Genomic DNA, 16,622 nt, shown 5'->3' with positions numbered 1-16,622 from the left:
AAAAAAAGTTCATCGCGAATTTAATAAATCCAGACAGATTTCTGGAATTATTAAAAAACCTTTTGTTTTATTTGCGATAAGTGCAAAAAAAAAAATTAGCGATGAAAAATGAAGACGTTTTCATTCTACATCGTTTATTATTTTTTACTTCGTCGTAAAAAAGAACAATAGATTTGTAATTCCAGAACTAATTTTTTTTCAGTGGACACCCAGCTTTACGAAATTCTGAGAGTTTACTCTTTATGAGGGAGTTGTTGCCTTCCATTTTAACAGACAGGACCTGGGGGAAACTTGCACTTCAACGGTGAAGCAATATATTTTTTTGAAAAGAACAGCAGACAGTTTTCTTTCTTCAATTTCCAAGCAAATAAAATATGAAAGACACTTACGTTACAGTCAAAACAGTTCTTTTGAAAGTCTAATATATTAATTTTCCTTTTTCAAAGGAATCCTCAAAACGGTCACTAGAAAACCTACACGTTTTTTTTTATAAGAACAAGGCTTTGTGAACTCTTAAATACCCAATGTTTTAGGAAAATGGACAAAATGATCAAAACAAGAACATATTAAGAACAGTTTATAAGCTTTAAACTCAAAAAGTTAAGAACATCCTAAGGCTTCAAACATTTTGGATGTTCTTATAAAAAAACTCATACTCTGAACAAAATGAAGGCGGGTTTCATGATGAACCCTCAAAGTTCCCCTTTCAATGGTTACACTACACGCTTTTTTTTAATAAGAATACACTTTATAAGAATGTCCATGATGAAAATGGCCAAAAAATTAAGAATATGCTAAGAATTTCACCATCATGGAATTTTGCTACTCAAGCTAAGAATGTCATTTTTAGAGCATTTTAGATTATAAATTGCCAATTACCCCCAAGTAATAAAAATGCTGTAAGAATATTTTAGAATGATCTTCCCAAAAAAGTTAAGAATATCCATGATGAAATGGATTTACACCATTCTTATAAAAAAAAGCGTGTATTTCAATATATTTTACCTCCTAAAGAGCCTGAAATTCTTGTTTTTAAGAATCTATTAACGGACGCTATAGAAAAAGGCTGTTGAAACTGCTATCAAGACATTAACAGACACTAAATACTTGCTTATATATTGGCTTTTTCAAATAAAATTCTCTTTAAGAGTCTTTTACCAGCAAAAAAGAAAACATTCAATGAAATATAAGATTGAAGGAAAACAAATTTTGAAATCAATGCTTTTCCAATAGAAATCATGTTGTTACGTTATGCTGTATGTTAACGGTAGAAAATTCAAAAGCGTTCGAATACACCTAGTCAAGTTTTATTAATGAACACAAGAATAACCAGTGATGGCGGGTATAATTTCTTTATTGCTCATAACTTTAACATCAACAATATCTGTATATGCAAGATTCGATTTCATGTTACTTTTCACCATGTCAAACTGTTCACCCAATGAAACGTATATCTGTCAAAACGCTGACTTGAACGGACGTGAGATGCTGAAAAAGCAGGAATGGCCTAATATGTTATCGCTTGAAGGCAGAAAAACGTGTTTAGTGGACAGTCAAAATTCAAACGAATTCGTAACTGAACTGATCTTTCAGCTTATAGAACATCCGACCCTCGATATGACCGGACAATGTCTGAACACTAACGGAACACGGTTATTCCGGAGAAACGCTATCCCGGTCTTGTTAACGTACCTTTCTTTTGAACTCACACGGATTGTTAGCTATTTGCTTTATAATGAGAATATTGGTCTTATTGCCTTGACAACCACGGCCATGTTTCCGAGCCATCTTGTGTATAATCCGTTGTTTGTATATAGCTATGAAGCCAGTCATTCCATAATGACTCAAAGCATATTAAATGAACTTATGACAAACGGGAGAGTTAGCTACTTAGCTATGTTATATTCAAAAGAGTTCGACGGTGACGAGAAACGAGCGCAGAGCAAATGCTCGGAACGACCGGAATCAGCTTTTTGTTATTTCGCTAGACTAGACGGACGGCAACAAAGCAAATGTTTGAAGGAGTTTTACATGGATACGTCAAATGCGACGCAAGTCAATAACACGTTATACACAATCTATAACTTTCCACAACTTCGTTTCTTAGTTTTTTATGGGCACTGGTCATCAATGATGAAAATTCGAAACCACCCTTTGATCGACAAATGGTATAAGCGTGGTCGAAACAACGTCTTTTTTATGATACCGGTCGAACGTGCGTACACAAGAGAAAATCTTCTCTTGACGACAAAATACCGAGACCTAATGGAGCTGCCTGGCGGCTTTGCTATTGTCGATTTATTACGCAGCATTTATGACATTGAAAAGAAGTTTGTAGACCCCGATCACCAAGACTGGATCAACGCCTTGTTACAAGAGAGTGTTTCCGGACATCTGACCGACCAATACGGGCACCTTATACAACGGTATGTGCCTGGCTACAATGTTAGTGATCAGCTCACAGCTGACCATTGGTTCAAGTTACCTCGGCCTTTTCGTCTTCTCATTGTAAATCAACTACTTCAAGATGCGTCGATCGTTCGTAGTTTTATCAACCAATGGAAAGTCTGGGCTTACCCCAAATGGAAAAATCTGGCCACATTCAGTAGTGAAAATAAGTTCTATTTCAATCCGACTCCTACTTTAAAGCGTACAAAACCCTTTTGTAACTTAACCAAAACGGTTTGTAGTGCGGGAACAGAGCTTTCTCATGGCTACTTCAAAGAGCCGAACGTCTTGCAAAGCTACGGTTGGCATTGTAAGGCGTGCGATGAAAATATGTATAAAGAAACTAAAGGGAATACAAACTGTGAAATATGTGACCAGCATAGAATTACTAACGAACAGCGCACCTTGTGCTACGACCCGTATAAAACAGTGCATCTATATCTACCACCGAATGCTATCTACGCCCTCGTATCTTTCATCTCTTTAATAAGTCTTGCTATGCTTATTACAATGGCATTCTTTTTGAAACACCTCCATACGCCCATAGTGATCCACGCCAACCGTCAAATGACCGCCCTTCAACTGATTTCTCATTTCATCCTCACAGGAACAGCTCTATATCTCGTTCTAACACCGCCTACCGCCCAAAGCTGTACAATAACGCCCATAATTATCGGGGTCTTCATAACAATCACCTTCTCTGTCAATATCGCAAAAACGCAAAAATTGTACGTCATTTTTGGGTTAAAAAGGAGACATGCGGGAAACCAAAAACGGGTTATCGGGCTCATAGATTGGATTGTAATATTTGCCTTAACCTCGCTCGATATCTGTCTTCTATTCATTATAAATTACAATGCGAAAATTGAGATCATTTCTTTATATCGGAAAGATGATGATGATTACGTCAGAGAGATCACGTGTCGTAATAACGATCATTACGTCATCCAGCTTATATACGCCATGTTTATTATAATAGCCAATGGCGTACAAGCGTTCAAGGCACGACATTTACCATCTCATTTCAAGGAGACGAATCATTCAATATACTCATCTTTTGTGTCTGTCATTTTACTGGCCATTGTTTCTGGTCTGTATTATGTCCCACAAAGCCCTTCCAAGAAAAATACCCTAATTTTTTTCAGTATATTGGGACTTAACTTATTGAACTTCGTCTTGATTTATGTTTACAAAATGTATGTGATAATTTACAGACCAGAACGGAACACTGTAATCGCGTTCAATATGCGAAGGAAATTGAAATTTGATAAACAGTTTTTACATATTGGTAACCGAGTTAACAATGAACTATAGAGTAGACTTGGTTTATATTGCCAAGGTTGGCCATCTATACTTGAAAGCAAACTGGAAAAAATATCGGTTCTTGAATATATCAGAAATTCTATGAAATGATGATGTACTTGATTTCTATTTTAAGCAAATCATTTTTCTAGGGATTTTTTAGCCTATTTGAAAATATAAATTTTCCAAAATTGTTTTGTTGTCTGCCATCATGAATTTTTATACTTTATGTTTTTCTTATCCGTTCTGTATTGTATCAACCTTCAGAATCAAAATCTCATTTAAAGGTTTTGTTTTTAAATAAGAGTGATATCGTTTGTTTACTCATCAATTTTAATCCACAAGCTTTTTCACACTGGATTGACACGGATGTGGAGCAAGATTGGTCAGAAAGAGGTAGACACTGTACTGATATGAAATATGAGTCTGATATGAAACGGGTTCAACACTTATGTAAAAATAAAACATTTGATAACTGATTCTCCGAACTTAATGTACATAAAAATTATCAAACATTCGTTATTCACAAACACCCATCTGTCTTTTATAAGAATAAATTGTTCTTATCCTGTTCTTATCTATGGAGTGAAATTGAAGTATTTTGAGCTTTATACCCAATTCTTACTACTTTAAACCCTAGATTGATTAATTCCAGGCTTAACATTTTTCTTATTTTTTGGCGAAATTGAGCCTCATTGTTTTATTAAAAATTGTTCTTATAAAAAAGATTTTCACGTCAGAACCGGATAGTTACCCTGTCTAAATACAGTCGTCAAAATTTTTTGAAAACGATCGTATAGCGAGTAAATTCTCAGTCTAAGCTTATAATTTTTCCGTGTTAAAAAGTAGCAACTAGTTCCTCAAAGGATGAAAACATGCAATTCATTGTAATGTAAAACGTACAATTAGAATAAGAATTATTCATGAAAACCGACCGATTATAAAGATTGCTCCTGGAAATTGACTGGAAATTCTCAATACTTTAATTTTTGCATTTTTTCCTCTCTCTACATAGGCATTGAGTTCAGCCAGTTTGCCGGCCACTCCACCTCAGAATAACCAACAATCACATCTGATGTCATGGAATTCCGTTGTCAGTGGCAACCAATATGGCAAATCACCAACATCACGCGACATGATGGAACCATGTACAGTTAACACCAAAGACACCAAAGATAATACGTCACAGAAACCACAAAAACCGTCTCCCATATTTGGTAACCAACAAAAGAATGCTGTCAAGAAGCCAACAGCTCATGTCAAACCGCTTAAATGCAATCCACCAAACGATGGTTTCACAACCGTTCATAACTCATCAACAACACGTGCTAATACTCAAAATCAGCAAACGGTAGATGCGAACTTGCATACAGGATCAAGAGTGAGCGAATTAGACGACTTTAGTGCAGATCTTCCTTCGAACGTCAATGTGAACCTTACAGCGAACATAGTGAGTAATAGCATAGTAGATTATCCTCCAGTCGCTGCTCAAGTGTCTGGTAACCCGTCTAGCAAAAGCAAGAAAAAGAAGAGAAAAGGAAAAGAGCAACCCGGACTTGTTTCAGAGGTAGGTCTATTTATAAGGCTTTTTATTCGCTTTAACAAAGCATTTTCTTTGTTTTCTCACTCTCAGGTGCCTAATGAACGTCCCCTACGGACCTTATTAGGACCCCACGTTAAAATTCAGAAATTTCTTTTTATCAAGTATTTTTTAGATAGACTGCTAGACTCTAACACATTTAGTCTTATTGTTTTGTTTAGGCTGCACACGTCCCCTCTGATAAGTTTTGATATATCAAAACTAATTTGGGGATGCATTTGGGGATGCATGCAGCCTATGTTTTGTTACACTCAAAATATGTGCATCTTCTTGCTTCCAATAATTCACAGGAAAAAAATTATTGATTCACTAGCCTAGGGATTGTTCATTTTCAGATGTGGTTTTTTATTCGATCACATTAGTGTAGAATTCTAAGTTCGGGAAAGTAAGGAAACTAGGGAAACCCATTTTCCCATGCTGGAAGTGTATTACCAATGTGTTAATGAAAACGGACTTCCACATGTGGAAAACTAATATTTTTAACATTCTAGGTTCCCATTCAGAATTGCATCGGAAAATTAAAAATCCCAAGTTTTTCTAAACTGATTATGGATGAGTCGGGAAAAGAGAGATCACGAGTTTTGGAAATGATTACTTTCTACAAGCTAGGGAAAGGAAATATCACGAATTGTGACCTTGCTTGCCTTATTTTATTCTTTCTCTGGATCGGGAAATGTGATTTCTTGAATTAGGGAAATAAAATGTCCCAGATTGGGAAATTCGATTTCCCAAACTCTTTAATTTGAGTGTATCCTTTAAACAATTAATTAAATCAGAACTTATTTTTCAAACCGTCAAATAAGACAATTCAATCAAAAATTTTAAACTGTCAGAAATTAGAGCCTAAGTTCGGGAAATTTTTTTTTAGGTTAGGGAAAATTGTTTTCCCTATCTTGTATTACGCATGCGTGAGAAAAAACCACAAGTGATTTTTCACTCAAAAGTGTTCGAGTCGTATGTAAAGCAAACCATTATAAGGGTGTATTTGATCAGTGTGTAACACAACGCTAAAGGTGAGGCGTCCCGCCAGGGCGGCCTCATTCGTTCGCAATGGACTTGGGTCGCAAGGGCTCAGTGGATCGGTGAGACGGGTTTGAGGTCATTAAGTTGGCTCTCTAGTGCAGCTCCACTGTTGTGACAAAAGTGCCGAGATTCTCAAAGTAGCGCAAGTACATGTCAGAACGAATGAAAGCTATCGAACCAATGCTCACAGAATGATCGAATACATTTAATTATTTTACCAGCTTTCTATAAATCAGGATTTAATTCGTGAATATGGGTAACCCTATGAGGTTTTATTGGGGTTCGCTCAAGAAAAGCACTTTTCAATAATAGGGAAATTCAACATCCCTAGGTAGTCATAAGATCGGGAAATTTCATTTCCATAACTAGGGAGCTGTTGCACCTTCCCTAGTTAGGGATTGGTTAGGGAAAAATCTAGATTTCCAGATCTGGAAATATACATTTCCATAGCCAAGGGAATCAAAAAAATTTTCCTGTGATTAGGGGTACGCTTATTAAGACGTTCATTAAAATTCTGAAAAAACCCCACCCCCATGTTAATTAGGCACCTGAGAGTAAACATATTTCCTAAATAATGCTTAACTTAGTATAGTTTCAGATCTCGAACGATTGAGAAAAATTTAAAAGCGTTTCAAGATTGTTAATTACTGAGAAGTACAACCTTTCTTCAAACTAACACAACTAAAAAAAAAGAACGCTGTTAGCTTTTTATGCGTCATGGCAACTTGGTGACTTGAAATCATTTTGTATCATTTCATTTAGGTTGTTGTTGGTTTTGCAACAAGCGTCACTTTAGACCGCCCACCACCCTTAGAAAGCACCGCCATCGTTGACGACGAACGCCCAACGAAGAAGAAAAACAAGAAAAAGAACAAATCGAATTCAGTGTCTCCTCCTTCGCAGAGGAAAAGTACTGACAACACTTCTCAGGAGAAGAACAAGGATCATTTTCGTGGCGTTATGAAGGTGGAGATTGGTGGCGCCGCTCAGGTAGAATTTTGTTGGTTAAACCCATATTATAAAAATATACACTGGACAAAGTTTCTCAATCTCGGCCAAGTAAAATCTTTTGATCTGAGTTTTTTTAAGTGGTAATGGTAGCACTCCTCATTAGCGAAAGCGCTAGGTCTACTTTTTCTGTAATACTTTGATGAACGAAAAGTTATTTTTTCTCTCAATTTTCTAGTTTTGAAATGATTGAATTTTCTTCTGTGTTTATAGAATATAGGTCAGATGTTAAACTGTCTGTTTGAACTTGTAGAAATGCCTTGCCTCGTTCTGAATTACCAGCCCAGCACTTAAATGTCTTTTGGTTAAAACACCTCACTCCAAGAAGTGTGTCGCTTAAGCTGGTTTACTCAAAATCGTTTTATATTACATTGCATTAATTTAATTACAGTTCACTCTCTCTCTAATTTGATCTTCAAAGGAATTTTATTCGAATTAGGAGAAAAATTGGAATTACAGAGAGAAATTTAAACCATTTTCTAGCTGGAGGGGACGGACTAATAGTTTAGTTCGAATTAGAAAGAGTTGACTATTTTTGCTATCTCGTAGATATTAGATTGACTTGTTGGTCTTAATTAGTCTTTTTGTACCTTTTTTATTTTTATTTTGTACCTTTATGCTACCAACGTTAAATATAAAATAAATAATTAACATAAAACAATAATATAAGAGTCTCTGCCAGACTAAAGAGAAACATTAGGAGAAAATTGGCTTAAACTAGGGGAACATCACCTCCATTTTATCTAAGGAAGATTAATGAAATAAAGTCCTCACATTGTTAGAGTAACATCTACCTTCGGAGACACTGAAAATAACAAAGGTAGTGAATCTTTTAAACTTAGATAACTGGGTGAATATGTTTAGGGATGAATAGAATTGGGGTTATTCTACTTACAGCGCGAAAGAGGATCTGAGCAATGACGTCCATCGTGAAATTGCAGAATAATTATCTGTGATTAAATTTTTCTCAACTAAAAATATATTGTTCTTTTTACAGGCAGTAGCAGGGAGTTCATCATTCAACGTGCAACAACAACAACAACTACCAGCATCACACGAACACGATATTGCCGTCAGCCGATTGACCGAATCCACTGAAAAATTGCTGAAGAATGTTCTCTTCGAAACAGAAGCCATCAAATTGAACACAGAACAAATCTCCAAAGACCTCAAAAGTGCTCTCGAGAAATGCAAGGTAATATTCCTATTTGTCTGACTTAATCTCTATTTCAGTTTCGTTTCTTGGTGGTTTTGTACAAATGCGGTGAAAACAAACGAAGTTAGAAAAATATCACTGGCGCATTAATCAAATTAGAATTGTATTCATGATATGCACCATTGTTATGTCCTTTGATATTACATCACGGACCCAACAGCTGATTGGTTGTAAGTGACGTAAAATCTATTAATACGTCACTTGCAACCAATTAGCTGTTGGGCCCGTAGAAGACATTGCAAAGGTGCATATCATGAATAGTAGGAAAATCAATATCTTTCATCAATTGAATGAAGCACTGTGCTCGAAATTGTCTTGGACGGGAAGATAGTGAAATGAATTTACCACTTGATTTCTTTTCTTTAAGGAGTCTTCTCTATCGTTATCTGACTTGGAGAAAATCAATTTGTTGTTGACGCCTGGCAAAATCGCCAACAGTGACCTTGATGATCCAGATCTGGTTGATACCACTGATCTCGAACGTCAAGTGGAGTCCGCGCGGCGTGAAGCGAAGTTACTGGAAGCGCGCTTAAATGACGTCATCAGAAAGAACATGGCGAGCGAGTTGGAAACGCTTAAACGGAATACGAAATCATCGTAAACGGAATATGTTTTTGTTGCTTTTTTTTCTTGTTTATGAATGAATGTAATGATAATGACTGATTTTATCTTTTTCTCAATCACTCTATGAAACACTTTCACTTTCGATTTCCCTTCTTTCTTCTTCTTTCTTCGTCTTTACTTTTTTCTTACAAATCACTTTAACTTTTGATTTTTTAGAGAATTTAAAGTACTGAAAATTGTCACATATTATTATAAACTATTAAATAAAATATTGAAATTATGAATTTATTCTACTAAGCTGTCAATTCTTTGCTCTTTCGACATCACAATATTGTTGCCAGTTGTGGTACGTGTCCACATACAGTTGCCGCTCTCTAATCTGACGTTCTTCTATTCGATACGCTCCATCATTCGATGGATATTAAAGTCATCGTCAACAAGAAACTCTCATAAACGACATTCTACTATTTGATGCGCTCCCTTATTTGACGAAAATTCTATTCCCTTGAAAATCGAATTAAAGAGCATCGACTGTCCCTTAAATTTCTCCTTTGCCAAACTTTAAGTTCAAGTCCTTTGGAGAAGAAGACTCTTTATAGATATTTTCGGCAACGGCTGCTTTCCAGTTTTCCAAAAACTTTTCGAGCGTTAATTTTTTGATTGTGACTATCATGTGTTTTTAACAAATAATTGCTATATATAGGATTCTTTCTTCGACTAAACCCCCTGTATTTCATCAAAGTACACGTGTTTATTTGTAAACATGTACATACGAACCAGGGGGAGATGTTACAACAATCTGAAAATCTACCGAATCATTATCAAATGGTAAGTTCGCTATTGTATGTTATGATATTTTCTCAAAGAAGCTGAAACTAGTCATATGAGTTGATTTTTTCGTGTCAATGTCGGATGTATCCAACAATTTATTGCATTGTACTTCGTGGCTCACCCTTAAAAAAGTTTAAAAACGTCTTCAGTCTGAAATTTTGGCCAAAGGTAAAAAAGATATAATTGTTTAGAATTCTGACATTTTTTTCGAACGGCTGTGTGAAATCAGTTCCATGAACTAAACTTCTAATAAATTTTCTATAAGCATAACGTTTATAAGCATATACAGGCTCAGTTTTTGGTAACCAAACAATGGCTCTATTAGATAGAACGCTAAGCATAATGCGAACCTGTAGAAACTTGCTTATCAAAAAATATGTATACGTATATTTATTCGTGATTTTTGTCTTATCATCTTGGTTGGATTGTGAAAGCAGCACAGATAGGGAGTGTGCAAAAAAAGGAAGCTATCTCTGTACCGCTGTTTTACCAAAAATCTGTCATCGTTCCCATGAGGTTGGTAAGAAAGTATATTTATTTCATGTACTTCTAGATTTTAAATCTACTTATTTGGTGTATTGTTTTGGAGCAAATCCTAATTAACCCAATCCCAACGATGTTCTTTTATTCTTTTAGAAATTGTAGATTGTAATAATTTCTTTACTCCAGTCCAGGTATAAGTTCTCCTCCTCTTGTTTTTAAAGTCACTTTTTCTTTTTCATTCAGTTCAAAATTTTCAAAGATGAGGGAGGTTGGTGACTAGCTCAAAAAGTTGAAAATATCAGAGGTATCTATCTTTTAGAATTGATAACAGTTATTTTTGCGGTATTTTTACATCTGTCTGTTTAAGTAATAGTTATCACACGGTAGAGAGTACAATATGGGATATATTTTTCGAGTTCAGAATTTTCGTCATATTTCGTCATAAAATACCGAAAACTCTGAGCGAGAAAAATACATCCCATATATGGGATATATTGTACGAGTGAAAGTGCGATATTTCAATCCTGCGTTTGTGTGAAAACAACGCGCGGATGTTCTGAATGGGAAATTAGTGGTTTTATTTCCAAACCAGGAGTCTCGAGTCAAGCCCTTCGGGCTTGACGTTAATTCTCGTACCAACCTAATCTAAATTACTATAATTATACAGATTGATTTTTGATTGATTTTCTGAATTTTGAATAAAGATCAAGGTAATCAAAGTATTTTCAGAACAATTTTATAACAAAATGAGGCTCTAAATCATCTGAAATTAAGAATAATTTAGAACAACCTCCAGCATGAAAGCGTTGAGATTTTGAAGGTTAAAGTAGCAAAAATCAGGCGAAAATCCTAAACTACTTTGTTCTTAAATTAAATTCTTTATAAGAACCAATAGATTTTTTAGGCTCGGCTGCTCGTACTTTTTTGGCACTTTGAGCCTCAAATTGTTCTAACCTTATTAATAAAGCTAAATTTTAGGCCAATTTTTACTACTTTGATCCTTAAATTGCTTGAAATTTAGGAAATCAGGCTCAACATTGTTCTAAAATTGTTGTTACTTTTTGGCGATTTTGAGCCTCATTGTTCTTATAAAATTGTTCAAATAAAAAAGTGTACACGGTCGTTCTCATTTCGAAAGCTTTCATAGGGGTGTTTTTATTTTATTTTACGAAAAATCTAAAGTTTTGCTATTGGATCAGTTGAAAACTCTATGAATTGTGCATTTGAATGGAGCTGCAACTAAGTTCCTTAATTTACTACGTTTTTTTTACCATTCAAAACTATTTAAACAATAGTTTTCGCAAACAATGAACAATTGATTATTGAGCATGATTAACCTTCAATACACTGACGTTCGAAAATTGGAAAAGGTCTGTTTACACTACACTCTTTTAGTTTTTTTCTGTTTTTGCAATCATTCATATTGATTAACCTTCATCCTTCATTTAAGACCCTATTGTATTTTTTCACGAACTCTTGTATCTTTAATCAGGCTAAAAACTTAATTGGCATCGAATCCATACGAAGATTATTTCAGCGAAAATGTGAATAGGGCCTTATTCATTTTTTAAAACACACTGTTCTTCCTCCACGCTTCGTTGATTAAATGTATATTGTTTTGCACGCTCGAGTAACCACGCCTCAGCTCAGCTTTTTCATTTCAACTTTTGCAAAAATACTGTCTGGAACTACTGAATATTTTTTTCGTGATAAAAATTTTCAGGTATATTTTGTTTATTTTTGTTTGTTTTGTTGTTTGTTTATTCTAGTTTGAGGGATCAATTTTCATGTCAACTTTTAATTTTTGAATTTTTTGAGGTAGTTTTAGCTATCCAATTTCTGATGAGATCTCTCTTTCTGTTTTGCTAAAAAAAAAATTATTTTGCTAATAGCATTTGTTCAAAGTCTGCAACTCGACTTTTTAATCTCCCAAACTTCTCAAACTAATAAGTTATGTAGTAAAGGTTCACCAGGCGGGAAGGAACAACTGTTAAAGTGGTGAGAGGCTAAAGGCTAAAAATGTGATAAAATTCGCTAGGAATTTGAGAAAAAATCTCATTTGCTCAAAAGTGGGGAGGCTGAAGTCTCCCCACTTCCGCCCGGCCTGTTCACATAGTATCTCATTTACTCAATAAACATTCCCAGATATTTAAACACCTAATATTTTATTTTGATTTTTCAGGGGGTATGGACAAATTACGGGGTATGAAGACACCTCAGTTGTGTCGAGAAGCCTTGGCTGAATTTATGGGAACACTCGTTCTTTGTGTAAGTATAATACATAATTTATCATAAACTTCCGAGTTCGAGCTCACTGGGTGTCAATGATGTTAAAAGTCTGTATCTGTCAGTTCCATCAATATGCCAAAAACATTTTGTTCAACCACCTTCACTTCAAGATAGGCCACCATAGAATGAACCATATTCATGTGGCTTTCAGCCTTGCACTCCATCACAGAGCCTATTTGAGATATTTTACTAACTAGCCCAGAGAAAAATTTTAAACCTTTATTATTTGAATGCATGCCTTTTTAATACTCAAATATAAAAAAATTAAACATTTTTAACTTGGTCATTAGTCCAAAAAGTCATTAAAATTGATTAGCCTCTGCGATGGAGTGCAAGGCTGAAAGCCACATGAATATGGCTCATCCTATAAAAGGAAGTTCATTCTATGGTGGCCTATCTTGAAGTGAAGGTGGTTGAACAAAATGTTTTTGGCATATTGATGGAACGGTCTTTAGTGAGGGAGTCACCCAGTTCAGACATTCGAATCATTCGATACTGGTAGAATGTTCTTTCTAATTCGGACCTTCAATGGACTAAGAATTGTCTTCGAAAAGGATTCGAATTACAGAAAGTTTGTTAGTGTCTTATTAATTTTTTTGCTAAGGGAACCAATACTTTTAGTTCGAATTATAGAGAGTTGACTGTAATCTAGTCTTGCCGTTACTTTTCATGAGCCTTTTTTGGATTGTTGAGAATTCGGTCCTTCAGCATTTTAAACACGCAAGGAAGTAATAAAGGTATAAGAAAAACTTGAAGCTTAAGCCTCATATGCCCATCATATGAAAATATGTAACATTCCGAATACTTTCGACACGTTATCTAAGCTACATGTTATCGACGGTCGTATTAAAAAACGAAAGCATGATTTTCTTTTCTTTGCAGACTTTCGGAGTAGGTAGTGTCGCACAATTTGTATTGGCTAAACAAGACTTCGGAGGATATTGGTCCGTCAATTGGGGATGGGGTCTTGGCGTCGCTTTTGGTATCTACTGGTCCGGTGGCATCTCAGGTAAGCGTCTGGGAGTTCCTTTTATCGGACACGTTCATGTTTACTACGGAAGAGAAGCGTAGAAGAGGTGCAAAATTCATGTAAGAGAGCGGATTTTTCTATGTTATTAAGAATATGCCCTCCTATCAAACTGTATTTTTGAAATTTTGAGAACTAGAGAATGTCATTATATACGGAAAGCTTTTAATTTGGAGCCATATTGTCTTTGGTCAAATAATGATGGAGTTAATTACGCTAGATTTCTTGTTTTTAAATAAGAGTGATTTTACAAGCTTTTTGATATGGAATTGACACGAATGTGGAGCAAGATTAGTCAGAAAAAGGAAATTAAAACATTTCTTTGCTTATATCAGCATAAGGAAAGCAGACACTGTCCTGATATTAAATATGTGTCTGATATGAAACAGGAACACTTATGTAAAAATAAAACCTTTAACATCACTTTTCTGGAAATTGCATTTTTGTGGACTACTGGAAATAAGGTGTTAGCAAATTTGATTTTTTTGGTGTGAAGCCTTAGCAGAAACGCCAAGAAAAGATAAATTTATTTTAGTTCTCATAGATTAAATTCACTGAGAATTTTATCGTTTTCATTTTATTCAGGTGGGCACATCAACCCAGCCGTTTCTTTCGCCCTTGCTGTTTGTGGGCGTTTCAAATGGCACAAAGTTCCAGTATACTGGATTGCCCAAATGTTGGGCGCTATCATTGGTTCCGCCCTTGCTTTTGGTGTTTACCATGGTATGAAGGTTTTTAATTAGCGAAGATTTTTAACAAAGCTATATATTTCTCTTGATACTATTACTTGGCCTTCAATCTCAACAAAACACAAAAGAAAGTACACGCTTTTTTTATAAGAATGGTGTTTTTTTCAATTCATCATTGGGGAAAATCATCCTGAAATATTCTTACAGTATTCTTAGGTTAGGATCCAATCTAAGCCAAAATCCATGTGATACAATACCTCAAGTGAAAATTTGGCATTTTTGTCGAACCTTTAAGCATTGCTGGGTAATAAGTGGCAATTTAATCGTAAAATGCTCTAAAATTGGCATTCTTAGGTTCAGTTACCAATTTCCATGATGGTGATATTCTTACCATATTCTTAATTTTTTGGCCAATAAACATTCTTATAAGTATATTATTATAAAAAAAGCGTGTAATAAGTTTTAATCGAACCTCGGCAAACATCAATTCTTACTTCATTATTCTTTTAGATTATTTGGTTGAATTTTCTGGTTCGGAACGTTTGACTTCTGGAGCTAACGGAACAGCTGGAATCTGGTCCACCTACCCACCTGATCACGTCTCTAACTGGACTGGTTTCGCTGATCAAGTAAGCATCCGTTTAGCTTTTGAGAATATTGAAAATCATTAAAAGTCAGTCTTTTCATGCACCGAAAACAAATTTTTGTTGGAAGTAAATTAAATAACTTCTTCATTTTTCTTTTGACCAATATAAATAAGGTGGAAGCATTGCTCGAAAAAGTGCGATCGAAGCGCGTGTAAGTAGAGACCGGCCTTTAAGTTTATTGACTAATCAATACAAATATAACTCTAACGCCGATGGGGAGTCAGTAATTTCTAAAGTTATCGAGAGTTCAACTTTTATTCATGATACCCAGCTGGCACACAACGTTGTTTTAACGTTTACCTAACGTTCACAACGTCCATATAACGTTAGATGAACGTTAAAACAACGTTGTGTGCCGGCTGGGTATGTATGTACAACTAAAATGTCTTCCAACATTATATCACGGCCCCAACAGACATATTGACAGGTTTTACGTCATTTACAACCATCAGCTGTTGGGTCCTTGATGTAATGTCAGAAGACATTGCAGTGGTGCACATCATGAAAAAGTGTGAAATATTCATGACTTTCTCAAGGAACAAGAAGAATTATTAGTTACGTAATAACTTTCATTACATTCACATTTCTTTCCTTTCAAAGGTTTTGGGGACCGCTTTATTCGTGGGAACCATTTTCGCCCTTTTGGATTCGAAAAACATTGGTGTTGGTAGCAACATTGCGCCATTTTTAATTGGTTTGATCGTCCTCACCATGGGAACAACTTTTGGTATCAACGCTGGATTTGGATTGAACCCTGCAAGAGATTTGGGACCAAGAATCTTTACCGCTATTGCTGGATGGGGTGGAACGCCTTTCTCGTAAGTATTCATACAATTTATAAAGAGCAGTATCTCTTACTTTGGTTGACCTGAGTCAGGGTCATATAAAATGACTATTGGCCTTAAATTCTTCTGCACATTTTGACTTGTCTCTTTATTAAACTTTTTGCACAAAACAAGAAATTATTGAAGTGTTCCGTATCTTTAGCTAAACAAGAATCTGTTTTAGGTATACTGCTGTAAGGAAATTGAATAAAATGCAATCGAATTTTCTAAATATTTTTACTAAATTCCTTCATATCACAGAGCTCACAATAACTGGTGGATCTACCCTGTTCTCGGTCAACTTGTGGGCGGTGCTTTGGGTGGTTTGGCTTACGAATTGACAATCGCTATTCACCATGAAGTCGATGAAGAGGAAGCTTCTGTGGTGGAAGCGGGCGCTGATGTTGAACGCCAACCCGCCAGTGGTTCAAACTCAAAAGAAGGTTCACCACGCCCTAAAGAGTAAATTTGAAATGAAAATGATGCGAAATTTGTTATTTGAAATACACTCAAGTTCTATGTTTGAGTTTGTGTCAAAAAAATTACAATCGAATCCTTTTGTAAAAAGAAATTTCAAGTATCTCTTTTCGTTGATTTGGAAGTGGCTCGGTGTGAAGTCCGCCAGGTTTGATTGATTGGCTCATTGATCGATTGATCTCGATTATGGTCTC

General features: G+C 35.4%; 3 protein-coding genes across 3 annotated transcripts in view; all 3 read left to right on the top strand.

Moving 5' to 3' along the window:
* Positions 1-9,449, top strand: part of LOC136810705 (mucin-5AC-like) — a 31,672-nt gene extending 22,223 nt beyond the window's left edge. The window contains exons 22-25 of the mRNA XM_067067296.1: positions 4,766-5,317; positions 7,136-7,363; positions 8,379-8,576; positions 8,965-9,449. Of these exons, the coding sequence (XP_066923397.1) occupies positions 4,766-5,317; positions 7,136-7,363; positions 8,379-8,576; positions 8,965-9,198 (1,212 nt within the window). The 3' untranslated portion in view covers positions 9,199-9,449. The remainder of the gene's footprint in view (positions 1-4,765; positions 5,318-7,135; positions 7,364-8,378; positions 8,577-8,964) is intronic.
* Positions 1,286-3,817, top strand: LOC136810706 (uncharacterized). The gene has a single exon (XM_067067297.1). It carries the CDS (start codon positions 1,336-1,338, stop codon positions 3,760-3,762), a length of 2,427 nt encoding a protein of 808 aa, XP_066923398.1. The 5' UTR covers positions 1,286-1,335; the 3' UTR covers positions 3,763-3,817.
* A 2,642-nt stretch (positions 9,450-12,091) lies between the features above and the next one.
* On the top strand, positions 12,092-16,455 carry LOC136810704 (aquaporin-9-like). The gene is made up of 7 exons (XM_067067295.1): positions 12,092-12,198; positions 12,658-12,743; positions 13,647-13,773; positions 14,377-14,514; positions 14,991-15,109; positions 15,728-15,945; positions 16,213-16,455. Exons 2-7 carry the CDS (start codon positions 12,663-12,665, stop codon positions 16,415-16,417), a joined length of 888 nt encoding a protein of 295 aa, XP_066923396.1. The 5' UTR covers positions 12,092-12,198; positions 12,658-12,662; the 3' UTR covers positions 16,418-16,455.
* The last annotated feature ends 167 nt before the right edge of the window (positions 16,456-16,622 follow it).

Source organism: Clytia hemisphaerica, unplaced genomic scaffold (assembly GCF_902728285.1).
Source record: "Clytia hemisphaerica strain Z4C2 unplaced genomic scaffold, Clytia hemisphaerica genome assembly, whole genome shotgun sequence".
In the NCBI taxonomy this organism is placed as follows: Eukaryota; Metazoa; Cnidaria; class Hydrozoa; order Leptothecata; family Clytiidae; genus Clytia; species Clytia hemisphaerica.
The sequence above is the reverse complement of the archived record's forward strand: the minus strand, read 5'-3'. Positions and strand labels throughout refer to the sequence as shown.

Bases quoted from the DNA above. Each gene is read 5' to 3' on its own strand.
- LOC136810706 (XM_067067297.1), top strand. From the start codon at position 1,336: ATGGCGGGTATAATTTCTTTATTGCTCATAACTTTAACATCAACAATA.
- LOC136810704 (XM_067067295.1), top strand. From the start codon at position 12,663: ATGGACAAATTACGGGGTATGAAGACACCTCAGTTGTGTCGAGAAGCC. The intron at 15,110-15,727 runs GTAAGCATCCGT...TTCCTTTCAAAG, and splicing joins GGACTGGTTTCGCTGATCAA to GTTTTGGGGACCGCTTTATT. The intron at 15,946-16,212 runs GTAAGTATTCAT...TTCATATCACAG, and splicing joins TGGGGTGGAACGCCTTTCTC to AGCTCACAATAACTGGTGGA.